At 47.1% G+C, this 27,961-nt stretch overlaps 1 protein-coding gene across 3 annotated transcripts; it reads right to left on the bottom strand.

Annotated features, from left to right (window-relative positions):
- Positions 1-118: 118 nt before the first annotated feature.
- LOC107224812 (LIM/homeobox protein Awh) lies at positions 119-27,649 on the bottom strand. Of its 3 annotated transcripts, none has more exons than XM_046731440.1 (6): positions 27,269-27,649; positions 6,832-7,106; positions 2,245-2,462; positions 1,889-2,137; positions 1,655-1,825; positions 119-1,372 (listed from the first exon to the last, which is right to left on the bottom strand). In XM_046731440.1, exons 2-6 carry the CDS (start codon positions 7,002-7,004, stop codon positions 1,305-1,307), a joined length of 879 nt encoding a protein of 292 aa, XP_046587396.1. In that variant the 5' UTR covers positions 7,005-7,106; positions 27,269-27,649; the 3' UTR covers positions 119-1,304. The 3 variants fall into 3 exon arrangements, with proteins under 3 accessions (XP_046587396.1, XP_046587395.1, XP_046587394.1); XM_046731439.1 differs by lacking the exon at positions 27,269-27,649 and adding an exon at positions 18,946-19,283; XM_046731438.1 differs by lacking the exon at positions 27,269-27,649 and adding an exon at positions 11,498-11,770.
- Positions 27,650-27,961: the final 312 nt, after the last annotated feature.

Here is a 27,961-nt window from a genome sequence, read left to right as displayed (position 1 = left end):
ATATCGTTGCACGAATTCGTGCGTCGTTTTTGAACCACATAAAAGAAGCATAAAGTCGCACAAATCATTTATAAGTTATAGTCTGTTTAACATTTCAATGTATCATTTATTATATACCTATTGTACATGATTATTAATAGTTTATATTTTCCTCAGTTGATTTATTTTACAATATTTACATAAAATTTTCAATCTTCTTATAATTGGGCTAGTCCGTATAATATGTATGTATGTGCTCGTATACGGCCTGCTATTTATGTATATACACCGAAAATTTACATATATAGATGAATTTTTACACAGGTATATACAATAACGGCAGGCGGAATAATTGGTACTTCAAATCTAATTCGCCGATTAATTTATTGTAATTTCCTATTTTTTTCTTAGTGTATATGTACAGACCTTTTTCAGGCAAGGTGGGAGCCCGAGATTTTTAATGCAATTGCATCAGTGCCGCGTACCTAACTACGCCAGTTACGTACTCTAGAACGTATCGTAATAATGACGCAATTGTACATTTGAATACGTACAGCGGCGACCATAAATAAATACTTTATCGTGAGCAGTGCGACTGTGGCGCGAACACGGATTCAAAGTGTATTGTGATTATTATTATTATTATTATTCTTATTGTTGTTTTTGTTACTATTATCATTATTACTATTACTTTTATTAATACTACTTCTACATGTCGATCTTGGATCTTGTTCTCTCCTCGTATTACTTTCGAATTTGAATAATATACATATTATTATAGGTAGTAGTACGTACTTGTGTACCAGCGCGATATTTTCACGCGTATATTTCTATATCGTAATATACCGTATACAGGAGTGAATTGTTAGAGGCGTTAAAGCTACCCACCAACAGGAATAAAATTCCCCCAGGCTTGAGATTCGATCGAGTGAACCGTATTATACGATAGAGCAAGCTGCAGAACTTGCAACAATCCCTACGAAAGCTATGCTATTATAAATATTCGCAGTATTCGCGTATACAAAACTATTCTACTGTAACAGAATCAATATCTTCTCAATAAATAACGATTAAAAATCTTTCTAGATTTTTTTAATAATAATAATCGTCGTTATTATTATTACTATAATATATCGGCAGGATTCGATGTATGGGTAAAATTTATCGATATACCCATCGCGCGTATACGCACTTTTTTATACACATTCACGCAACACATTTTACATACACGCGAGATTTCTTCTGAAACTGTTCTCAGTTATATTTACAGAAACTTTCTTACCAGTTGTCAAGATTTGCCATTATCAGCCTCTCGTGCCACCAGCTCAGACCTCGTTTGGCATCGAAAGCATCATCGAGTCTTGAGATAGCTCGTCCATTGACTGCTCCGAACCTGCGAAGTGAAATTAAAAACATTCACCAGGTGGAGATGGTCCCTTCCAACTGGCTAGCAAAGTCACTGGATTATTTCTCGATCATTTGGATTATCCAGCTCATCAAGATCTCTGATGAATTTTCAAAACTCCCAGAAACGGTGAAACCCTGATTAATTTCACATTATCCTTTTCCGTAACTTGGCGATTTGCGATAAGAATGAATTTCGTCCGAAGAGAATGTGTCTAAGTAATTACGAAGTTGATAAACTTCGTGAAACTGCTTTCCTAGAAACTCGTACCGTGATTGTGGTAAAGGGAAGGCGTCGGGCTTTTACAGGTAGCCGGGCTGAGCTGCGGCTGTTGACTGAGCTGATGCTGCTGATGCTGAAAGGAGTAGGTCAAGTGGAGGTTGATGTGTCTTCCGAAATCTCCAGTGGCCGGTGACACGGAATTCGGAGGTGACTGATGAACTGCAAGAAAGTAAAGCGAACGAAACAATCTAAAATATTTGAGTCAGGCGCGGGCCAACTCACCGTGCTGACCCTTCAGCTTCCCCGTGTGCAAATGCTTCTTCTGCCGTGCTCTGGAGTTCTGGAACCATACTTGGGTCACTCTCTTGCTGAGTCCAGTGACGTGGGCTATCCTCTCGAGGTCCTGACCGTCAGGGTTGCTGTCCAGCTGGAAATTGGCTTGAAGGACCGATAGCTGCTCCTCGGTGAAGGTTGTCCGCACCCTCTTGGCCTTGTTGCCACCCTTGTGTCCGCTCTCCGAGTCGCCACCCTCTGCAATAGCATCCACTGGATTCTAGGCCTCGAAATCGATTATGATAATGACTGCAGTCAGTCAATTGACACTGGAACACCTGCGATTCGAAGTCCTCATTGCTCACCGTCGGACGAGGTGTTGTTGCCTTCGACGACGTCCAGGTAGTGCGCCTTGCAGAGAAGCCTCGCGTCTAGGAGCGCAAATTGTTCACCAGTCGAAAGTTGTCGCGAACACGCGTCGCAGGCGAAACAAGCCAGGTGATAAACTCGTTCTCTAGCTCTCCGAACCCAGTCACCAGCGCCGACACTACGCCCACACTTGGCACACTTGGCTCCAAAAGCCCTGGCAGAAAAATAAAGAGAGAAAGAAAATGTCACGATGCTAGAACCTGAGGTGAATAAATTTTTAGTTCCAAATCGCTACTCCCCGAATCGAGTCCGACCTGAAGCGGTTTCCAAATTCCCAAAATACCAAAACTATACATTCGGTATTTAAGGGAAATTATTTTCAAAGAGAAGAAACTATTATTGTTATGATTGATTTCTGTACAAGCTTTTTAAATTATAAGCGGAATCAACCATAGAAAAAATAAATGTCTACGTAGTTGTATAACTGATCGATACTGACTGCGTGAATTCACAGTTCTTAACTTGAAGTTTTGTCGCAGGTTTTGAGTTGCGACCGGATACGTATTTATAATAACGACACTTTCCGCCTATGCAAAGTTCGATAGTCGTTGTAACACGCACGTCGCGGAATATTTCTCCGATCAACTAAAATCCACCCTCGGCTCGGCAGCGAAGCTGCATCCGAGTCTAATGAATGTATCAATGCACTTCGAGTTGCGTTCCAACCTGCACTCACACCCGGTCGTTATATCGGGCAGCCTCGTCCCCGTGTACGGACACGGCTAAGGTGGAGTGTAGGGGAGTCGGGTACGGCGTGCGGCTATATCTCTCGGATAAGACTGTATAAAGAAAGCAGCGAAACGGACAGACAGACATACGAACGGATAAATAACGCTAAAGCGTAAGAGACGGTGTTTATTGCAGCAGCACCGTTTCCCAGTGGCGTCCTCCTCGGGATAATACATATTTACTCAGCTCCGGATGAGTCCGCGAAGTTAGCCAGCACCGAAGTGACACCTTTGTTCTTCAAGACTCACGACCGTGCGTTAGTCATTGGTGATATTTTTTCAGTCGCCTCAAAGTCGGCGATGATTCAACAGCGTTTCAAAAGCGCGCTACGACGAGCAGACACGATCGTTATTTTTCTGCAAGACTGTTGATTCGCTTGACGCGTGAATCGCACCCGGTCCAATTTTCGTGCGATCCACATACCGCGGGTTCTTTCCGCGCTCGAGATTTCTCCGTTTCTGTATTCCATGCTCAGGTCACCACCGGTTACGCTTTTGTAAACGGTAGTCGTGTCCGGCGCACGGGAACAAGACACACGCACGCAGCCCAGACTCTCCCGGGTCCAGATGAATGGGGTGCAGCCTGTCGCCAGCAGGGCCGAAGCTCGCCGGGGGCACCGCTGCCCGGAGGGTAATTAAACAACTAGCGACCATTAGCCGATTATCATATTCATGAACATGGAAAGTGCATCCCAGAGATCGGCGTTCATCCATCCTGAACCGCGGGTCTGCGGCTCCTGCGACGCGGAGCGCGGATCCGGCGACGGAAGGGCATATCCATAGGAAGCTCGACGAGACCGAGAAACCGAGAAGCCACGCGACTACTTTGGTGGCCAAGCCTAGCCCGCCCTGATCAAACTCAGCGATACGCGCCTCGCCGGTCCCAGTCCAAACCGAATTAAAAGACCGCTGCGACATCAGCTCCAAACGACGGAGTGACCTCTGCGTATTCATTCAGCATCCCGGCCGTGAGGATGGTGCGGTTACCTGCTCGAGCCTGGAATGCCGCTTTCCTGTTTCTCGCACGTGGTGAAAAGCCCCGAACGCAAATTCCGTCTGGTGAAGATTCAATCCAGACTCGCGGCCGGAGTGTGAGGGATAAACGGTTCCAAAATTGAGAGGTAAAAGTGAGTCACTTTCGGCGTATCGGGTCAGAAGAGTTTTTTCGATTGCTTAAAGGGAGGCTCGATTCAAGAACCGTACGCGCAGAGGGCTTAGCTAACTTTAGCCAGGATATTTACCCCGTCTGAGGAGTGTCTGAATGGCATTCTGCCTGATACATGACGCGAGCAAACCTGACCGCCGACCACGGACTAATCCTCGAGGGTACCCTATTGTTTCTGTTATTTTACCGGAGCTTAGCCACGCCTATAATATCTCTAACTAGATAAAGCCGAACGGTTGACTGGCTTCGGAAGGGATTTGAATGTTGAATAAGATGTCTTGCCAAGGCGATTGTTCCCCAGCACAGTGAGCAGCACAAGTCTCCCGAGCAGTATTACGGTCTCACTGACATGCAGCCGCGCTTCGTTGTGAATCCACTTACTCGTATACGCGGACAAATCCCGGATTTGTGAAGTCACGAAAAATTCCATAATATGCGGAACTGCATCGATCGTATACTTGTTCGTTCCCATTTACATGTATCGAAATCGCGTATCCTGGTAAAACGGTCCTTTGCAGTCTATTCACAGAGCGTTAATCTCCCTGGGTATTCATTTTGATTCACGCACCAACTGGTGTAAGTAAGTTGTGGGTGAAAACCTGCAGCATCATCGCGATCATCATCATCGTCAAAACTACTGAAAGTACGAGATGGGTTTTAAAATTACGTAGCAGATACCGTCGTCCTGTTTCTACGTACAGTTGTATGGACCTCCCGGGCGCATTTCCTGTTTCTAATCCTCCGTAGTCTGTGCAGCTATGCAGTGGAGTCTACCTCCCTGTTTAACACCAGCACTATAAACGCACGTCCTGTAAACTCTTTGCTCTGGCACCGTTTGCAGGTTCAAAAGGTGCAAGAAACACGCATCCTCGACGTCGCGACGGGCCATGAATCACAATCCTCGTGACACCTTGGCATCGCTGAATGGCGAAGCTGGAGCTACGAATGCGCGAGGAAGGATTTCATCGTTAAAATTTACCGAGCGTTGAAAAGTTATTGACACGTCAGTCAAATCACACGCGTTCTTATGCTCAAAATGTTCGGTCGCGCGTAACACGAGTTTAGTCAGTACGGTTGCGGATTACAGTTAAAACGACAATGCTTCATAACAGTATATGAGCGTATCCCGCACAGTCGGTTTTATTCTCCTGGCAAGTTTTCCGTAAACCTCGGAGGTAATATGCAAAGCTGATTACATTTAATATTTACACACTTTAGCGCAAACGGCTAAGCAAAGTATGTAGGTATGCGATCTGCGCCTTTGTAATTTACAGCGTATTAATCCAGCGTAACCAGCTCTTGGTGGCCGAATGATTGATGGACCAGAGGCCTGCAGCGACTCACGCCTTGTGTATATTCCTGCGGCATATAAAGGTGTGCGCATACACATCTGACGTACGGATATTCACACCTGTTATACCGAACCATCACCTTTTATTTTTTTGTCCGAACGCACGCTGTCGAAGAGCTAGGCGCGTTTATATTCCTGGCCTTGTCTCTGCGCTATTATAATGAGAAGCTGGAACGATTATCCTTTATTTTTATTCCGTTTCAGTGGAGTCGGCGAATGAGACGCCTCACAGAGTTTACACAGGCTTCGAAGAATTCGTGACTAGAAAAATTCTATACCCTTCGTTACGTGTCGGTCGGTGGGGGTCGAACAACAGTGGAGACACTGTCGTAGATGAAGAATTACAAAACGATCGCGTACAAGTTCTTCGTCGAAAACGCTTTCCATGTTTTCTACACTCGCAAGGATCGTAGAAAGGACCCGAGGAAAGTTCGGCGCACCGTATGCGTATATCTATCTTCACGAACATTAATGACTTGCAGTTACACCGAGACCATCTTGACCCTTCAATCCCGCACGAGCCTTCCGACGTTTCACTCCGAAACATGTATCCTGCAACCTTGGTCGCTGATTCCGTGCTCAGCAATACGAGCTGCGCGATTAGATACAATAGAACGCAGTAACGTACCATCCGATATCTACCGATGTACCGTCCAAACTGATTGACAGTTGGATAAACACGCGTTAGGAGTCCGCATGCCAAGCCAAGTGACCGGCGTCCATACGGCGCTGCGTCAAATTCATGCGTGGAAAGACGGCGTGCAGGGCAAACGTTACAACAATATCGTACATTATCTACTCCGCGCTCGTTCTCTCTCTCTTTCTCTCTCTCTTTCCTGTGAACGTGTCAGAGCGCAGGATATCTCTGTATACTTTTCTCCGCGTGCAACGTGAAACCCGTAAGTGCACGGTCACGGTAACAGATGCACCACGGCACTGGTTACGACCGAAAGTCACCCGAAGTTGCATTGTTGTGTTGTGATAGCCTGGCTCTGGCCCCAGCCGCTCTCTGGTACCAAAGTCGTGGCCTCGGAACGAACAACCACCCATTGTCCACCTCGAGCGACTCCGACACGCACTGCACTGGTGGACGCACTCTACTCGTGCATCCATCCCGCCCTCCGTACGCGCAGTGTTCAAAAGGATATTCCTAGACAAAATTCTTCCAAGCCAAATCCTGAGGTTCCATTGAGCTGGTCTCAAAAATCTGTAATAGTTCTAGGACATCCCCAACACACCGAGACTCCCAATCGTATTATCAGCGCTCTTCGAAACTCACATGGCGTAGTCGTGCCTGCAGTAGAGCCGCATGCCTCGCAAAAAACAGGAGTGCTGATCGTGGAGAGGCCTGGCACAGGCGCAGCACCTGAGACAACGCGAGTGCCAAGTTCGCCCTCCCACGCAGAGGACCGTTCGCTCCCGGACCCGGTCGCCGCAGCCTCCGCACTCCATCGTCGCAGTCCCCGTAGGTATCTCGGTGCCAACCCCCGTCGGTGGTGCCGCATTCTGTCCAGCCCCCGTGCAGACTTCCGCGGCGACATCCTCCACCTCCGTCTGAAAGCAAAGAATATCCGTGTCATATCAGGGGAACTTTGTTGTTGCGGTCATTTCAGCAATTCTTACAATTTTTCGTTCCATGGCTTAGCTACAGAATACAATACACGAACGGAGTTGAAGCGACTTCATCAGACCGTGCACCGCTTTCCACTTCCCGGGGGAATTTCATTTTGATATTTGCAAAATAACGAGGAGCAAAACTGCAGCCACTCGAGGCTGCGGATGTAAATGTGGTTGGTCTCGCCTGTCCACAGGGTGCTGTGTCCTCGCAACTGAAACAACGTTTACGGGAACTTGGAACACGTGCCCGATATGCGTACACGAACGTACACCGTCCGCAAATACTGCTGGAATTGACCGCCACCTACGATTATACCTATATAACGTAGTCTCTTCACCATGTAGGGACTCCGCACTCTGAGGTGCTAATGAGGAGCTGATCACGCGTTACTGTGGGCGTTTCGACAACACTTATAGGTTCGCAAAGTATACCTTGCCTGCGGACTAGGGGGAGCTCTGCGCTACGCAGCGAGAATGGGAAAAAACGTGCTAAAAGTACCTAAGTGTTAGGGTTTTCAAAGCAGAAACTTACCGGTGTTTCAGAAAGCGATGGATTCCGTATCCAGGATTATCTCGTATCAAATTTTCATGGACATGTATTAAAAACAAAAATACACATGAATTTGACGATAAATCGAGTTTGGAGGAATTTTGCAAACAAGATCCGTCCAAATCGCGACACGCAATACTCAAAGTATTCGCCCGTATATTCTTAGAGCGATCCTGTCTCCCGGTGTGCAGAGTTAGGTGCAAAATTTGTTCTATCTTTAGCGTGCGCGCGCGCGCGCGCGCGTTCAAAAATAAAAGGAGTACGAAGAAAAAGTTCAGAAAAAAGGAACTCTTTTTCGCGTTGGAATGATTTAGGGAAGCGACCGTGGCCGCGTGTTCATAATGCCAGATCGGCTATTGCCATTAATTATCGCCGCAGCAACGTTTCGTATAGACGGGAATTCTTACCGTAGGAGGATCCACCTCGCGCTACATATGCCACATACCTCGAGATAAAGAAAGAAATAGCCGCCGCCAACAAAAGCAAAGCCTTCGCTAGTCGACGATCGTACCGCGTTGGAAAACGGCCACTAACGGTGACGTACGATCACCCCGCAAACGGAACAACCGCGGTCGGGTAATGGCGCGGAAACGACCCGCACACACGCCCCGCAGGAAGCATTGTGAACCGGGAGAAAACCTTTCGAATAACACTCGCCGGTTGATCGATTCCCGTTCCGGTCAATCTGTTCCAACAAATTCATCCCCTCATCAGCGGTCTTCACTGCGATGGTGGTGAAAGGGTGCTGTTATAGGTAACACCGGTTCTCGAAGTGTCCATCGGCATGCCAAAAAATGGTAGCGGTCTCGGCTTCGGAATGCCGCAGTAGCTTCTTGGACCTGGGACCGATCTTCATCGGGGAAAACCCCGTAACTGATGTAAATGCGATTTGGCGTCTAACCCTGGCGCACCATTATTTTCGAGGCATCGCGTTGCGACGAGCAGCTGGTCGCTCGGTCGATCCATGGACCGGGAGGTTGTCGTTGTAAGTATACACGCGCGCCCATGTACCACCATACATAATGTACGTAGTTGGCACCCCGTGGCGAGCGACACTGTCGCTAACACAACCGCAGCCCGTCCACGGCAGCTCTCTTTTTCATCCCCCGGTTGCAGTTATAAGCTACCCCCTCCCTTACTTCCCTCACATCGTCCCCCACACCAAGGATTGGCGGTATGGAAGTATTCGCCGCTTGTCGCGCACCCTGACATACTCGACTTATACGCGTTGGACCCGCACATCGCTTGACCATCCAGGCACTGCAGATTTTAGGATAACGCAGCCGTTGCTCTGTATTATTCGAGATTGACTCCCGTCTGTCGATCGCCGATCGGTTCTTAACGACTTTGGACTCGGACCGTACGTCGTGGATCCGCGAAATGCGGTTCATCGGGATCGACGCGTCAGATGTACTTCTGGTAGTGGATAAAAAATAATGGTACTGCCAGTGTTTCTTCGTGCGGCACTCCGACTCGGTAAGCGGTTCCACGCCCAAGTCAGACCCTGAGATGCGTGCACACAGCGCAGAGCCGTGAAGGTGTGAGTAATTGTGAGCGTGTCTGTTGCTCCAACACAGCGTTTCTTGTTCGAGTTGTTTGATCGTCCATGAGAGGGGCGTGTCGAATGTCACGCGCAAAAGCTCGGTAAGGCTGCAGGGCCCGAGGCCACCTCGAGACCGGAGTAATTGATCGTCCCAAGGGATTGACACGGTGTGTACAACGAAAACAAAATCGTCTGGAGGATCATTTCACGAGCGAGGAGCCAAGGGGAGAGGATGGGATGGGATGGGATTTTTCGTTTTCATTTTCCCCAGGGTCAAGGGTCGCCGAGACCGCGTGGTAGCATGTTGCAACATTCAATATGGCGGACGTCCGGTTCGGTTAATGGATACTTACTATACAGTGGCAGCGGGGTCGATCAACGAGAGTTACGCAACGTTTTAATCGTTTTTTACAACCTTTAAAACGGTTCTCGGGTAAAACTCATTTCGTGGGAAATTAAAGAAGACTCGCTTAAATACATGAAAAATCCGAGTTCAAAGCCGCAAAGCGGAATTCTCAACATATCTCTCCACTAGGTCCTTTCAATCGGTGGTATAAAAAATGATCCGACCGAAGAGGCATGATCGGTCCAGGATTAATCGTCCTTTGAAGGAGGACCAAACCCTGGAGGATGCATGCCTGATGCTCGCCACGGCAAACGGCGATAAACATTAAAAAAGAAAAAGAACAAACGGCCGACGAATGACTGAACATTTTTCCGAATCAATTTTTCAAGTTTTTCATTGGATGATCAGGCGGATTTCGACGTATGCGACGAGGCACGGGGTAATTCGACGACTGATCTGCAACCAGGCGACACGCGAAACAAGCCACGATTAGAATGTCGGACAGTCACACCGAGCGGTGCAAAAAAAGAAAGTATACATAGATAAACAAATGAGTTCGAGTTTGCAGAACAAACCGCCTGCTCTACGGGGACTCGGGGCGCGAGGCCAATAAAAAATTTGAAAAATGACTCCGAGGTGCGAACCCGCAGCCTTCCATTGTGCTTGGCAGGTACGTTGAGCGCGTATTGCGTTCGTGTAAGCCGATGCGCACGGAAGCGCAGTCGAGAACACATGCGTGCGTGTGCTCCGACATGGAGAGGATATGCGGAATGGCGGATCTGACGTTCCGCGGTGTAACTTCACGCCCTTACCGTGTCACGACCACGAATGGTACGTGCAGGGGATGGATTCTGAACAAGGGGGGCTGGCACCGCCACTCGGATATATAATATTATAATGGTATTATGTTCCTAACTCTCGTGTAAGGCTATTGTGCCGATGGTTCCGCTGCAGGGTGACGTATGGTTAACCACCAAGCCATAAGCGATCCGTGTACCAGCCAAATGTTCACACGTTCACCCGGTTCATTTACACTTCGTTCGCGCGTCATCGCGCAGAGAGCAACTTTCGGTATCGTGCCCCGCGTTATTGGCTGACGAGTAGATGCGTTCACGCTAGACTCGGTCAACTTTTAGTTACAATTTTACAGCGATTATGCGATACGGAGTAATATGCGTTGCTCGCGGTTGCCGATGCGGTGAACACTGATCATTTATCTGTAATCGGCTTAAGCTCGCAAGCAGGAACCGGGATTTGCATTCGGTAATACAAAATTAGTTGAACCGGTTCAACCGATTTAAAATACCGGTTTTCTGTTTTCATTTTCAAAACCTGCGATTTATTTTCAAGAAAAACAAAAATTCGTATAATGATATTCGTAACTCGATTTTATTTAATTACTGTAACTATTATGTCATGAGATCAACGCACGCTATGATTTGACAACATTTCTTTTTAATAGTTTCGAATGAAAATCCAGTTTTGATACGACAGATCGAATTTCAACCACGTGCGTTTGTCGGTTAAATGTTTCTGGTAAATGTGCGTAATAAATATGTATTTTTTTGCGACGTAGAAAAAGCACTAAAGTGCTGTTCAGCTTCTGAAATTTAATTTAGATGACTACTTTGAAATATCGTAATTTATTCTACACGCTTGAAGATTTTGTTTACTTATTCATTTTAGATCGAATTCAAGATAAAAAGATACTGCCATACTAACAGCATTTATTGTCGTTAAATATCCCGCAAACTATTTATCGACGACGGTGTAATCGATACAAAATGGTAAAATTACGGATCTGCAGCGGCAACGAAATGAATGAATAAAACATTGAGAAACTGTGAAAACGTCGATTAAAAAATGATGTAAAAATATTTTCAACCCACCTGGGCGACGTGTTGACGATACACGGAAAGTTGCATAACACGTTACGCGCTGCACACCGATACCGCTTAGAATCCATAATCCTGGTAATTGATCCTGGCGGACGCTGCAGTACGCTTACAAGGCTGCGGTGATTACACAGAATCGGATGGAAGTGGACAGAGGGAGAAGAGGTAACCGTGTGTACGCGGGTAAAATTTTTCATAATAGTACACGGCTGCACAGAGCGTATAAAGAGAGCTAGACGGGGTTGAGCGCGAGGACGACGTCGGGGTCGTAAAGTGGAGGATTAGGCCCGTTTCGGCTATTAGTGTAAAATATGCTTTTTCATATCAGAGATCCATGATAAAATGTCCCATAGATCGGTATAACAGGTTTGTGCTCACACCTACCTAGGCAGAGCTCTCCGCCTCACCGGGTCGCCCGTAATGTATTACACCGTTCGCTATCGACTCGAATAAAAAGTAGAAAAAATAAGATAAGAAAAGAAGGAAAAAAATATTGTATTAAAATACGACTCCGGCTCCGTACGGACCGCTTGACCGCACCGAAGACCGACGACTTCCAAGCCCACTGACCACTGCTCGATGGCCACTGACCGGCAGCGCGCGGGCCGACAGACAGATGGGCCGAAAGATCCGTTCGTGGCTGCTGATGTTGGTGCCGGTGCCGGTGCCGCTAACTCGTCGTCAGCTCGCGACGAGGATTAAAATTTCGTCGATTACTCGAGCAGCTGTATACCCACTGTGTACAAGCGAAGACACTGCGTCGACTGTTTTACAATTCATATGTTATTATGTTGTCAACGTATTGAAATTTATATTTGGAAACGCCGTATATGGCCACTTAAACCCGTATTACCTTCGTGCTTATCCACTATTCGAAACGGGCGCCGCGTACGTAGCTCGATTCTCGTTTACCTTTACTGCTGCAATCAAGGAAAATCGACGACCTCTTCAAACTGTACGCACCTACACCAGACGTCACGTTACGAGCTTTCGGCACGGTGAATCCGACCGGCTGGATATTGTGCGCTCGAAGCGGTGTTTTCGGAAAATTTTCCAACTCGACAATCTCGAAATCGCGAGCGATATTCACGAGGCGTAACCCAATTCAACGTTCGACATTGATCCGACTCGATAATGTCTTGTAGAAGAGAGAGCATTGCGCCATCGTTGCACTCGACGAGTCGTTCCAAGTTCAAGACACATCTCCGATTTCACTAAGTCGTCGTCGATCGTCGATGTGTACACAGTCTTGCAGAGCTGACGGAGTATTAGATCGTGCAGTAAGTTGTTGAACCTGAAATCGGATCATTACATTATTAGAAACCAATGGTTGTACAGTCGAAATCCCATTCTTCGTTTCAAGTGGTTACGGCTTCGGTTTTCAAAAGTCGGTATGAGTTTCAAGGCTGAAAGCCGCGCGCCGGGGGGTCCTTCAGGGGTCCTCGGAGGCCCGACCGGGGCCTCACGGTCCTGCCTCCTGGCTGCCGTACTCCCGTAGTGTCTGTGACACCGAGGCCCATCCATTGAAACCGATACCTATACTTTACAAGTTTCCCAGCGTAAGACCCCAGCCCCGTTCCGACTCCGTCTGCCTATTGACGAAAGCAGACCGGGTACAAAATATCCATAAAGGTATCCTCCGGGTTCGCAGCGGTGAGTGACGGGGCCCCGAGTCAGGCCCTGCGGGGCCCGCCGTCCATTTCTTTCGCATCTTAGGCCCAGGTGACAACCTGACAAAGTGGGCCCCCTCTGGATCCTCGAAAGTCAATGCCCATCGGTCCATTCTCTCCGTAGGGCATGGAAAAATGCCCACAAAACAGTGGGCCAGTTTGTTGTCTCTGTGTGCAGAGAGAACGAGCGAATGATAGGTTGTGCACCGTGCGCGTTAAAACTTGGCCTCTTCGACGCCGTTTGCCCGGGTTTTTCACCATTGTCACGGGTGTCTATAAACTTGAAAAGCGAATAGACGGCACGAGCCTCTATCCGCCTCTTCACGCCTTCGCAGAAATCTTCAGCTGCGTGGTGAATTTCTCGCGTGGAACTTCGGGACTGGATATACATGCCGGAGAAGTAACGCCGCAGAACCCGAGGAGGACAATGCGAATGATGCAGTGGTTCGGCCGTTTCAAGAGCCGAGACTCCGGCCGACTGTTGCCACTTGAAATCCATTTAAATCGCTATCCGATTTTCGTTCTCTCCTTTGTCAGACACGCGGGTTAACGCCATTGTCACGATTAATAGATACCTACGATGTAGGTACACGAGCATCGACCACAACCACCTCGCGACTTACGCCCGCCGACACTTTTCCAAGCCCCGGCATCATCGCCCCCCCACCGCACAATGGAACCCCGGGGGTACCGGGTTCTGCGGCTCTGCGGCTTTGCGGCTTTGCGGATTACTGCCACTTCACGGTTCACTCCGAATCTTGCGCGGAGTATCCCTCTACGGTACCCTCATAGCGCGAGTGCGCGTTGTCGTGCCCCGCACATGGAGGGACCCCTTTTTTGGGGGTAGCTCAGGGGCCGCGATACTGCGGGATAATCCGCGAAGAAAGGAGACTCGTTATATAGTACCCGTGTGTCGTGTCAAACTTCCAATTCTCGCAAGTGGGTCACGCCTAAGAGCCCGAATTAGCCCGAGCTCGTTACAACGTCATCTCTCCGATCAAGCTGATCAAGCATCGATGCTATACTGTATTTGCTCGATCAGAGACAATTAAGAAACCAGGCGCGCCGATTATTATACGCCAAGAGTTTCAGCTGCATGGTTTATGGATATTGTCATTTCCATTTAAGTCGTTATATAGGTACCGCCATCTTTGTCGCCAAAACATGAGAGTCTTCGCGTATCGAAACTAAGGTTGATACTTGCAATTTCAAATGCTCGGCCATCTACGTCGATTAATAATTTCGTAGAACAATCGTCCGAATAGCGAAAAGAACGATTATTAATAGAAAGCGTTTGCGGTATAAGGAGGGTCAGTTGGACCCCTCCTAGGTATTCTAGACAATTCTACAAATATCCGAGCAGCCGAGGCTCGACCAAGACTCCATCGTTGGTCTGACATATTTGCGGAGAACTTTCGTCATGATATGTGTGAAGCGGAATCGAGTTGGGGGTCGAGATCACGGCGTAAGCGCAAAATCGTGTTACATTGTTGGAGAAATTAGGAACATGCAGTTATACGATTCCGAGGATTTGCAGCGAGTAGTTTCGCGTTTAGCTAACGTCTCGGCGAAGGCGTTGGTACGATGTCGTAGAAGCTGTTAGTATATTAACCGCATGGAGATACCCGTATCCGTACATCGTAACTCAGGATGATCCCCGCTAACTCGAGCGCGAGTTATCTTACTAACTCAAATCCCTTGCCGCATACGTTGTATACTTCATAGGTATAGTACACGAGTATTATACGAATCTTAACGCGGTATAGTCTAAATTGAGATTCGGCTGATTCGTTTACGCAGAGATTTTCCCCTTCGGAAGTGAGGAGAGTTGTTATTCTTTTGTTTCTTCTGGTATTGCTTACCAAACCCGCGGAAAGACTTGGAAAGATGTATTTTCAATTTGAAAATATACACCGCAGGCGAGTTCTAGCGTGTGTCGAGGAATGGAAAAAGAATGAAGGAAAGAGAGAATACAAGAAAGGAAAGAAGGAGACGAGTCAACCTCTGCTTATTTATGATCGTTCTCCGGGGTTCCTAGATTCTCGTCTAGCCGCTTTGCAGCTATGGCCCACATTGGAAAGTTCTTACCGCAGTACGCGGCATCTGAAAGAGAACTGACTAGAGTTGGCGGCAAGCCTTGCGGCCGGAGCCTCAAGTGTGTGTAGTTTAAAAGATAAGCAAACCATCGGATGGCTCACTAAAAGATCCCGAGAACAGGGAAGCCCTTGGTGAACCGGCCGCACGGCAGTAACTTCGGTGGAAATATCGGAACGAAAGGTTACTCCTATACGATGTAGATTTATGTGTATAGGTGTACACGGGCGCGTACATGTATATGTGTATATCCATACACGTATGAGAAATGAAATGAAGTGAATTGAAGTGAAGTGAAGTGAAGTGAAAGGGTTCTCGAACAGACAAAGCTCGGTAGATAAATAAACACGTACTTTCAACCAAGGCGCTGAAGAGCTCCACCTGCTCAGAGCGATCTCTGATCCAGGAATGCTTATCATGCCTTCATCTCCGCCTCGCACCTCATCTCCAACTTTGGCTGGGTATAAAAACGTGCCGCCGTTACATACGGTCTACACTTCGCATTATTAATGCGCGTATCGGTCTCGCGCCAAAGAGCTGAGAAAAATGCTACGCGAGACGAGACGAACAGTGTTCGCCTCCTTTCAATGAAGTCCATTTAAAAATTATCTTTGCTCGGCTTGGACTTCAACTACCGCACGCATTCGGTACATGCAATTCCAATGTTTCCGATTAACGACGCAGGTTTTATAAGGATGCTTGGTTTGTGCAACGCAACGTGCGCACACGCGGCACATTATATATCCTTTATGCAGATATGTATAAAGAATTATCGAGAAGCTGGCATCGCCATAAATAAAGAAGTTGCAGCAAGTGAACGGGTCGTGTTAGATGTTACATGTATACCTACATACGTACAAACATCCATACATACGTATAACGTGCAGATGTATGTATGAAAGAGCTGGCTGCCTGCAGATATAATGCGTAGTCAACAATTTGTCCGAGTGTTACACGCCGCTGTTGTTTACAAATCACCGACTGTTAATCAGCGAGTTTACAGTTGATAGCTTCCGTGGCTGTCACACTTACCAGCTGCAGCAACAGCGTACGAAAGATTTTCGTTCCCATGTAAAAAGAATCGGATGGAAGATCAGGCGCCACCAATTACGAAGTATAAACTTTATAACCGAGTGTTTGGAACCGTTTTTTTCCACTCTTATTTTCATTTTCTTTTTTCCTTTTTTATTTATTTTTTTTACAAGCAGCAGGTAGGAACATCAAAACACCAGCGAGATGTTTTTTACTTTCGTCCAAGATGTCGTCAGAGCTATTTGCAATCACCCTCCAACACCGCCTATTATAAACTCCAATTCGTATCACACGCGTATACGAATTCATCCAACAGGATATAGGAGTAGGCGTTAAATTCCGGTCAAGGTTTTGAAATTCTAATTGTAAGCTAACTTGCACGAGCTTCACAAATATCGCAGCCCGCGTGTAGGTATACCTAATTGATTTCGAAACACATGGATAAGCATAGACCATGATGTTACATATTTGCGTAACAACGGAAGCCCGGCGTCGATCACAACAACGGCTTCGGTCCGGATGACGTCTTTGCTTCGATCAGATCGGCCCGCGTCGACCCGACCGTCACTTACCAAGGGATTTAAATCGCTCTTCGGGTACGAACTCCTCTTGATCCGGACCGAGGTACGATCGCATCTCGCCCACACCGTAAGTTCCTCCAGTCCTACCCGATTTAAGAACCCCGCGACAGCTGCGACGCGGTTCTGCAGTCCTGAACGACCCACGCGAAATCTGTTCTTTAGGGCGCCGGGCGGCCCTTCGGGTCGCGGCCACGGCGTTCCGCGGAATTAAGAATGATGTACAACGTGTGTGGTCCAGTAAATTCCTCGTACGAAGCGCAAAATGGCGCTCCCTGATCCAAAGTTATGGTTTTTCTCTCGCGAGTTGGCGCGTTGCGCCGCTGAAACGCAGCGACGGTTCTTGAAAATCTGAAACCGTGCCTCGTATTCCGCGATCGTGAACCGCAGACCAAGAAACCTTCAACCCTTCGTACGACTCATTTGCGAGTGGGTAGAGAAGGTGACGTTGTGAATGGATTGTTCACAGGTTTAAATTCCTGGATATCCTGTCTCCCTGATTTTCTCTTTTTCTTCCCTCTCTCTTATTCACGCGGCAGCAAAGCTACTCTTCCAAATCCAATGCGGCCAGTTGTTATCTGTCACCTATAACGTGAACCTATAGCGATGAAACAGTTGCGCCGTGTCAGGATATCACGGGATTCAAACAAGAAAAATAATTCGTTATTCCTTGCACCGGAAATACTGACACCCCGGCTGTTCAAGTGTGCGTGGTAGGAAACGGGAGACTTTGTTGCGTGATGAGAGAATGACAGATACACTATACGTATAGTCGAGCACTTACAATAGCTACGATTACACTCAAGAAAATCTAGGGTACAAATCTCACTTTGCAACATAGGAGTCTCCAAAAGTGCGAGTGATTTTTGAGCATTCTTTTGATCAGGCAAATTGATTCCAAAGATAACGCTTGCAAAAAGAAATGGGGTTGTATGGAGTTTTTGACTGGGCAGGTAGACCTTGATAAGTTACGGTCTAAATTCTTGGCATGCAAATAATGACAGAGTGAGAAATTATCGTGTTTTTTTATGAACATTATGAGGACGAGGCAACAACGAAATGTAAATAAAAATGATTCACTCGTCTGTATGAGCTCTAATCTACTGTAAGTATTCCCTGTCCCATTCCTTTGAAGTAAAACGAAATGACATTTGTTTATTCTTCAACTCGCGAATCAAACAATCTGAACACTGTCTATAGCCGAATAAACATTTGAATCGAATGAGTATGCTGACGGTTAGAAAACCTCGCTTAACACCGTTCTACGTAACTTATGCGCAACGCTGATATTCGCCCAACTCGCCCTACGGTGAGAGAAACATATTAGATGCGTCTATACTCATACTCATGTGCCGCATGTACATTGCATTATGTAAAGCTCGGATGATTCGCCGCGACGTTTGATTGACAGTTCGACGAGACAATCAAATGATCCGACGTGCCTATAATCCCCGGCATTATTGCCCCATAACAACACGCCTTGTAAACCTTCGGCTCTTTTATTTTCAATCAGTGTCTTGTGCTTCTGCAATTTTAATACATGTATATTGCACAGTCACTGTCGCAATATCATTATAATCGCATCGCAGAAGCTCCACTCGTTGTATAAACATTCCCGCGAAATATTTATGACTGATTTTACAGTCAGCTTATAAGAATTCTCCACACCTTGCAACTTTCTGCAATTTCTCCATCAGCGCGCAAAGGTCTTTGTTATAGGCGTTAGTTGTTATAATTTACAATTAAAATGGGTACCTGCGTCTACGCTCTGATAGCGTTGCCGTGTAAACAAACGATAACACTCGTCGTTATCATGACTCGGTGCATTAATTAGAGTCACAATATTTTTCCTCATCCCACGTATCCAGACCTTGGCATGCAAGTGGGTGAGACGATAATATTTGGCACGTGTATAGGTGTGAAGACATTTTCTTTCGCAATAAAAATGGTGTTAAGATTCAGGCGCCAATTGGTCAGTTCGAACGATCTCGTCGCGATCAAGACGATCGTCAACGAGCTGGCCAATCGCGGAGGGAGTAAGATGATCCGGTGACTTTCGACAAATTACCTTCATGTCGGTCAATCCTGTTGCAGGCAGGAAGCCGGAAGCACGTCCCTTGTAAACTGGCCCAACTTGTGGTCCCAACCGGGACTTCGGATCGGCACTAACGATCACCGAACTCGTTGAGTTCGAATGGCGCTCCGCGATCGCGTAAACGTTGGCAAAAGATCCTCTCCGAGGCGAGGCGAGGTCCCGAGTATCCGGCGCGCACTAGGAGTCGGCTAGACCGAAGGAGATGTTATAAGCTTCACGAGGTCGGCGAAGCCCCCGGAGCCCCGAAGAGACGAGTTTTCACTGTTAAGCCCCGGCGCGGCGCTCCGACGATCTTGTTGCTCGGTTTTCAGAGTCCTGAATCGGGGATGCCGAATCTCTGATTCCGTCGGAAGGCCCCCTCGAGCATCGCGGCCAGGAGCGTATCGATTGCCTCCCGGTCACAACGAGGCCCCGCCCATCGGCACCGGATTGGCCGGCTGTGGCCCCGCCCAATTTTCCGATTCCTGATCGCGATTGGCGCCGGCTTCGCCGCACGCAGCCTCCGCAACGAGCCAATACTTTTCCGTCCGAAGGTAAACGCGGCTGCAGTCGGGTTGGTCGACTTCGAACAGCGGCTACGACGAGCCGAGAATACGGACGATAAAAGAGGCAGTGAATCGTCGACGCCGATCTCCGTGGAGCTACGTCTCGATTTTACTCGGCGCTACTTATTTTTCGAACGGAGTAAACTTTTTACTCCGCGAAGGGGGGCGTGGCCGTTGGTGTCGGGGCGGGGCCGATGGGCGGAGCGTTTTCTTCGCACGATTTCCCTTTTTCGCTCGTTTTTAGATGCGCTCTGTATTTACGCATGTATACGTGCAGCGTTGTTTTTAGCCGGCTATAGCCGTGTAGGTATGTATACCCTCGAGCGCTGCCACACTTTCTATTGTTTATTCGCTGCTGATTTTACCAGCCCCTTCGGGGAGACTCGAATAAGGAGTTAGTTTCGTAGGTGATTCGAATACTTATAGAATGTTCTCTCGTGCTCTGCAAACAATCGAACCCCTCGAGGATAACTCCCGGTTTTCTCCGCTTCTCGATCTTTGATACACGGGTATGGGTATCATTTTACAGACGTAGATATACGTCGTCGCGAATCACCCGCGTCGCGATATCAACCGGACATGGAAAATGCGAGTTCAACAAAATTTCAGCAAATATGTGACGAGGGTAAATACGCCCAGGAGTATGGACGGTAGGAAAGAAAATCGTTTTTAATGTAGGTACGGAAGCGACGGCGATAAGCCGGGAACCGAGTTGACGACCGATCGCAGAAGAAGAAGAAGGACCAGCGGCACGAGGTCGACCGAATCCACGGGTTATACCTGAGTTGCCAATGCGGCCCGTCATTAAAATTATTTATGGTGAAATAAGAATCTCTCCGGTCCTTAAGTTTCTTTCAGACGTCGCTGAGGCTCGAGCCGTATAGCCGACAAGGTGATCGAGACACTTGCTTTTCGCAGTTCTATGACGCGCACCCTGCGTCTTCTGCAAGCGGTCATCCTGACATAAATTACTACATCGTGATAGATGACCTTGATTTGCGACATTGGGACATTCGCGAATATTTGATCCACGAGTAGCGCATCGTTGCAAATAGTAAGCTAACACGCAATATTTCTCAGCGATAGAAGATGCAACTCGCATATATATGGAACTGCAGGGAGTGATTCGCAAGCCTGAATGTAGGAAATTAAAATTCGGTAAGTCGTTATTACCGGCCGCCATGCGCAACGAGATCGAGAGGATGTTGACACCGTGCTGATGAGTATAAAATCTTCGCGGCATCGGACGCGACGCAGCGGATGAGCGGCGTCCGTTTAAAAAACGGTTCTACCCGGCACGAAGAAGAGATAGATGTCCTTGTTGTTGTTCCCGCTGACGTTGTTTGGGAGAAAGAACTCCGCCCTCTCTATCAAGCCTCAGAAGAGACCAGAATGCGGGCCTCCCACTTCATAGGAGTGATAAATGTTGCGTCGAGCTGTTGGTCGATGGTGCTATTATCTCCCCTGAGAGAAGAACCCTCGTACCTTGTGCAGGGTGCAACCCTTGCCGCCCGAGCACCGAACTCGGTCTTTCACTCCCTGCCCTCCAGATGCCGAAAAATCTGTAAACAGTCGATCCGAGCGCGGTGTGAAGAGTCGCGTTGCACAAGCCTGACCAGATTTCTCACCTAGTGCGTTTCTTCATTGACTCGTCACGCGTGTGGTCTCTGCGCATTATCGCACGGGCTGTTGTCGATGGGAGATCACAACGTCGGACCATCGACTGCAGGTTTCGGAACGATGCGCGGAGATGGATGTGAAAATTTATGGCTGTCCGGTAGTCGGGCGGTGCGGTTAATAAACGCAATAGCGATACGTTTACGCGTATCCATCACGTAATTATCGTGGCCGAGGCGCAACCTGCTAGCGGTATCCGAAGTGGTAGTGAGGCCATGCGCGAGGCCAGCACGGGGCAAGATGAAGAGGTAACGCTCTAGGGGGTGTGTGTGAAAAAATAAGTAACCAAGAGGAAACGCAGCTGGGGGTCATGACGCCCGGGCCTTTCGTAATTCGTTGCCCAAACACCCGGCCGCAATCGTCGATGGGCCACCTAGCCCGGGCGTCCTAGCTCCGGGGCCTCTTATTCCGATCCACGAAGCCTGACTGCAGGATATCCATGTAGCTGATGTAGCATAACGCGTGTATGTCTGCGTATACATCCGAGAACCTTTAATAAGCGCACGTCGCATTACAACGGCTAAGATTAATCGATTCGAATTTGTCAAACGTCTTTTCGACTATCGGTCGGATATAGGTAACGTTTTCAACATTCAACTCCGAGGTGTCCAAACTTTTATTTTCAAAGAAACCGCATTTTTACATTGATGGGTTATAGACCGCAAAGTTCCTGGTATCGATTCCTTACGGATCGTGAACACCATTCTCGTCTGTTGGAATCTCTGTCATTATTATTGTCCTTTGAACGTTAATATTTCATACCGTCGAATCTGATGAATAATTCGATTTGTTCTTTTTCTCATACGTATAACGTTCACTTCGCAAAAATTCTGCACGCATTATGTTTTTCCGCCAATCGATTTCCGTAGTATCTCTCCTCTTGTAAACAAAAAAAAAAAAGAAACGCTTCAAGAAAGACTTTAACCGCCACGTGAAAAGGTTCCAATCAATTCCCTGCCGAGTTTCGAGCCCTCCTCAAGGTCTGACAATCACGCAGGGGTAGGTGCGGTGTAAAGTGGAGGATATTGTTCGCCCTCGATTGTCCCGCGTTTAAACTGAACCACCAAATTGGCAGTGACAAGTGCAGCCGCACGTCTAGTTCACCCCCCCCCCCCCCAGCAGCAATATCGAGTACGATGCGTGCACGTCCGTCGGGGGTTGCTGCGGCTGAGACCTCCCATAGATTTAACGTTGTAATTTGTTTGATACGTCTATTCACCGTTCCCCGATCTCATCTGCGTTGTATCATCACGAGCCGAGATAAGATCTGTCCGTTCATCCAACGACGACACGTGATCCTCCGGCTGCAGCCTCAGGTCTGCGGTGACCGCGTGTCCGGTCAACCAGAACCAATTATAAAACGAACGGAAGACGTGTCACTCAAAATATTTTTAACGTCTCGGGTTGAGGTATCGTCAACCCGAAGATTGTGTCAAAATCACTTCTCGACGATAAGAAATGCTCCTCCGCGGGTTCATTCTCCGGTGATCAAAATATGTCCGATTGAAAAAAGAGAAAGACGATCTGCCGAATTCTTACCCTCCAAGAACCAGTGATGTCCTGAGAAAATGTAATCGATTGCTCATTGTACTCTACATTACCTATACATTACTGGAGTACGCTCCACGTTGTGATCTTTGGGTTAAGAAGAATTAGCCAAAGATCGTGCTTGCCTTGCGTACAAACTGAAAATGTGAGATGAAACCGAAAGACAAACAAAATACGAAAGGGCTACAGTGACGCTTTCGCCCGACAACGACGATACACATACGGCGATCGATGATCCACCGTGAGACTTTCGGTGATCAGTAACAAATCTCCAATACTTAATGCTCGTGCCTGGTTGAAACCTGGTACATACAAGGGTACACATTCACGCGTTACACGAAGTGTAAAAGATACATCCACGTGTATACACACAGACGGGTCGGTATCACCCACACGTTTCATCACGACTCTACGCGCTATGCGTGTGCGCGTGCGGGAGAGAAGAGTAAAGAAATAAAAGATCAAAAATATAAAAAGAAAAAAAAAGCGCAAGCGCTGAAGGATGTTTCGAACGTTCATTATTCACAGTCGCCGGCGAATAAATAATTGACCTAACCCAACCCAACCCAACCGGCGCGAGACGAGCGGCGAACACAATGCCTCGGGTAGATCTCATCCGCGGCTCTACTGACCAACCTTTTACCTTTTTTGTGTCTTCGTACCTACTGCAGGACGACCCGTGCAGGACTCGCGAGAAGCCTCGGTCAACCGAGGCTATCCGACGACCTCCGCAGGTCCTCCTGCTCGCATGCGTAGAGTTCCAGGTTCGTAGCTGGCCCATTGGGTGTGTCGAGGTGTACCGGGATGAAGCGAGCGAGAGGACGCAACAATGTAACACGGAGATGCAAGGTGCTGCGAGCACGGGAAGGATCATTATTTCCAAGGATGATCGGTAGATTTGATTCACTGCCGTATGTCCAACTTTCGATACATCACCCGGCCGCGGTTAAAGGGAGCTCGTTTTCCTCCACCGCGAGACTTCGTTCCTCGGATCTTCTTCTTTCGCCGTTGCGTCCGTACGCATACCGGCACGGCCCACTGATAATAATTAGAGGCATTTGTGATGATGGCACGGCTCTGTGTACCCTCGATGCTGGCCCTACGCCTATAATATTGAGCCGGTAGTTCCATTGTGCGTCGTCCTCGTCCAGGACAAGATGAAATATTACGTGCTCATAGTTTCTTCGCCGTTGACGATCGCCGAGGTGCGGGCGAGATTTCAACTCCGTTTCACCGACGCCGAATTATTGTACTTTCACACGCGTGCGTTACTGTATTTATCCTAGTTACACTCGATTGTTTGTCAAACTTATACGACTGCGAACAAATTTGTGGTCTGTGGCTTGTTTTATCGAAAGTATAAATGTTTTCTGGAAGTAACTTTCGCGAGACTGAAAATTCTCGGCAACAAGTTCAAACATTGAAAACAGCACTGAATTACGTATACCAACAGTCCAACAGATCGACTATTTCCTAAAGTAATGATAACCATGCACCGCCTGGTATCTGTTGCGTACACATAAAATTTGTCAAAGATACCTGACGTCAAAAGGTAATATTTTTCAACGTTCCGTCCGGCACGGGTATTAATTATAATTGAACTGTTTTTATTCTATTTTCTCATCGCGCAGCTCACCGACTACCGAGGTTGAACATCTTTTCGGATCTCTGATAGGTTGAGTTAAGCTCTTCGTAAATCTTGTCCGTACACGCATCGTACACCAATAAGACTGCATATATATATGACTATAGCTGGCACCGAAAATCTATAAAAGAGCCTCCATAAAACAGGCTCCGAGGTGGCCTTGTCCGATCCTAGATTTACGCGTATTAAAGGAAAATTAAAATATTAATAAGGCTCTTAATGGGGGTCTATCCTCACCTCTCCTTATCCATGCACGCCATACATACCCACCCGCGCTGGCTGCGGCACAAACGGTGTATGATGTACGTACCAATACACCTGCGGAGAGCTCCCAAAAAAGTGCTCCTCCTCCGATGCCGAAGAGACCTCGTTACCCCGTGGCCCACTGAAAAAGCCGCCACAGTCCGAAGCCGTAAATATCAAGCAAAATATATTCTCATTATTATTGCTGTTGTTATTATTATTATTCCGATATTATAGCTGATAATATATGATATTCTCTTCCCGTCAGTCCCAGACTTCGAAACGACCCGGTGCACATGCATGTTATACCGCAGTCACCCCCTTCCATACATGCTACTGATCTCTTGCCCCTACTTTCGTACGTAATTATTGAATGACGTTACATTTATCGCTTACGAAATTATTATTCTTTTTTAGTTTTATCATCTGACAGCGTTTTTCAGGTACCTGCTCTGAATCTGACTATTGAAAAAAAAAAACAAAAAATCGACTGGTGTAGAAAATGATGAGACAACCATTTCTAAACTTGAGAGTAATGGATGCTGAACAGTTCTCGGAGCGTTTCCCTCGTTTTCCAGAACAGACTTTTATGAAAGCTGTACACCTTGTGTCACTGCTTAACATAAATAGTTACTCTATAAGAACGTTACGTAAACTATGAATTCGATTAAAAACTGTAGATTAGCCATTCGTTTTACAGTGTTCATCGATATTTCGCTGAGTCGTGAATCTGTGCAAGTATTATAATTGCCGAACAGCGAAGCCATGCACATTTCCTACCCGAGTATATGGTAGTATATATAATGAATCAGGGAAGATTTATGCCCCATTTGTCACTTACGCAATCATATTTTATACGACCCTCACAGCGGTCGGTTGTGAATTTTGCCACGAAGTTTTTAAGCAGCGCGTCAGCTCACGCACAAGTGGCAGCGTTTCGTTTGATCCATGCTGAGGTAAAAATCGAATTTAAATATAATAATTACCTACAAGCTGTCGCAACGCGAACCTGCGGTCCATCCATCCGCGTACTCGATCTTCTCGAAGGTTCGTTTTAAAATGGATTCGATTAACCTAACATCACTAAGCCCATCAGGCGTTAATTATTTTAATTATTGAATATATAATACCGCGTCTATCGTCCCGCCCCACCCCAGAAATAAACGATAGGTGGGTACCTACTGGCTAAGCTAGATCGTGAAAGGGTGGCCTAGGCGTCGTTAATCTCGCGCATCGATAAACGGCCTCATCGGTGTCATGTTCCATCTGATACCTTATATTCCCAATTTCGTTCGTGTACGAGAGGATGGTTTCGCCACGCCATCGAGGATGAGACGATGAGATGCTCGGCCTCGCGGATCATTTGAATTTTAATGCGGCAATTAAAATATGTTAAACAGCTTCTTAATACCGACGTGACGCGGGCCCCGCAGTATTTTATATTTAACGTGAAACCGTAACTCGGTCCGTCGGCGGTGCTGCCGGTGGTGCAGTTATTATATCTCTTCGATTCGTAATTTATCGTCGACGTCCGCAGGTTACTGGCTGCGGGAATCCGGACAGCGTTCCTCTTCGACGGTTCGATACCGCTGCAGCATCTCTCTCGGACCTCATCGCCCGCTGCTTCGGCCGCGGAAGCCCCCGTTTCGAATAACACGCGAACGATATTCTCCAACTCCTCGGAGTTTCGGACCCCCGGGATCCTTCCCAGGGATGCGGGATTGGAGCAGAGACGCGACTCTTGGTGGGCAACGACGGAGTCTTCGCCCTGAGAAAAGCTACAGACGTAACGCAGCCTGATCAAACCTCCCGATGTCACGCATGACTCAAAAGTTTTCTCCTTTCTAAGAGAGAAACTGCACCGCGTCCTCCGCTGCGTTGCGTGACAAAAAGATCCTTACGGACAAAGGATTAGTCACCACGCTTGCAGCCTCCGCGTCAGGGTTTGTTTGCGCGTCGTCTGGGTCCTCTTCCCTCGGGATTAGCATCCTCCGCGTCTTCGAGCCGTGAGAAGATTTATTCTCTTCTTTTTTTTTTGTATTTTATTAATTATAACATAACTTTGCCTCCGCCTCTGGAATAATAAACGTATATCCAGTATAGGAAACGATTTTTAATGAGAGCTCTGCTTTCGTATCTCGAATAGATCGTTCTCGCACGCGTGTCAATCTTTGCGGTGAGTTAGTCATCCGCGTTGAGAGATGTGAAGTAGAAGAATTTCTTTGCGTCAGACGCTGTACTGAGAAAAATTTCATTTGTTACCGTAACTAGAAAAACTCAATAAAACACGTATCGTTAAAAAAACTGTTTGAATATTGTTGGAATTACGAAATACGAGTTACGCGTAACCATTTTGCGCTACTGCCGATTCCTTTTTTGGTTATTGCAACGCAAAATCAGTTTCTAAGGTTTACTCTACTTTTTTAGTTGAACAAGACTTTAACGTCAATTTATCGTTGCACAAGCATTAAACTTGCGCAACGGTTACAAGAAAAATATAGCAACAGTGATCGTAATGAGAAAGAATAGTAACGGATACTAGACTTTCCGATAACAGCTAGAAAACTAATTTTCATTTTCTACCTAGAACTATATTTTTCGATTTAAAAATTTCTCTACGGTGTATTTTCATACTTACGATATTACGGGAAACGTTTTGATGGGATGCTATACAGTTTTAGTTGCGGCGAAACTCGTAATGTTCCTTCCGTATTCCTGATTTATTTATTTGCCGTAATCAATGACAGGTTGGAGTTGCGGGATGATGAGTCTGTAAAAGTGCAACGCAAGTAGTTAGTGTGGTTCTATGTGAAATTGACTCCTATAAAAGCCATAAGCCAATCAAGCTCAGGCCCTACAATTATCGTTAGTAGAAACAGCGATTGCCTGAAGGGTGTATATATAAAGGTAGGTTTAGAGGTTGAAAATTGTAGAAGCAATGGCCCCGAAGCACGGTATGCCACGTGCAAAAACACGACGTACGCGATCCGTAATATTCCTCCGAGATATCAAGTTTAATAGTGTTTAATAGTAGGTGGAGGCCTCTCTTCGGAGCACGCGGAACATTCTGAGGTGTTATTAGTGTATTTCACGTGAACATTTACGAGCAAAAAATTCCGCCGCTTTTTATAGATATTCTTGGTACAATTTTCTCTTTCGTTCTTTCTTTCGTTCCTTCCTTCCTTCCTTCCTTCCTTCTTCTCCTTTTCTTCATTCTCTTCTGCACAGCTTGCAGTCGTTTGCATAGTTGATTGCAAATCACACACCGTGCAAAAACGCCCGAACCGTTCTACACGAAGGAGATTATTATACACCGCGTCGAGGTATGTAC

This window comes from Neodiprion lecontei, chromosome 2 (assembly GCF_021901455.1).
Source record: "Neodiprion lecontei isolate iyNeoLeco1 chromosome 2, iyNeoLeco1.1, whole genome shotgun sequence".
Taxonomy (NCBI): Eukaryota; Metazoa; Arthropoda; class Insecta; order Hymenoptera; family Diprionidae; genus Neodiprion; species Neodiprion lecontei.
Note: the sequence above shows the minus strand (reverse complement) of the source record. Positions and strands in the feature narration are given on the sequence as shown.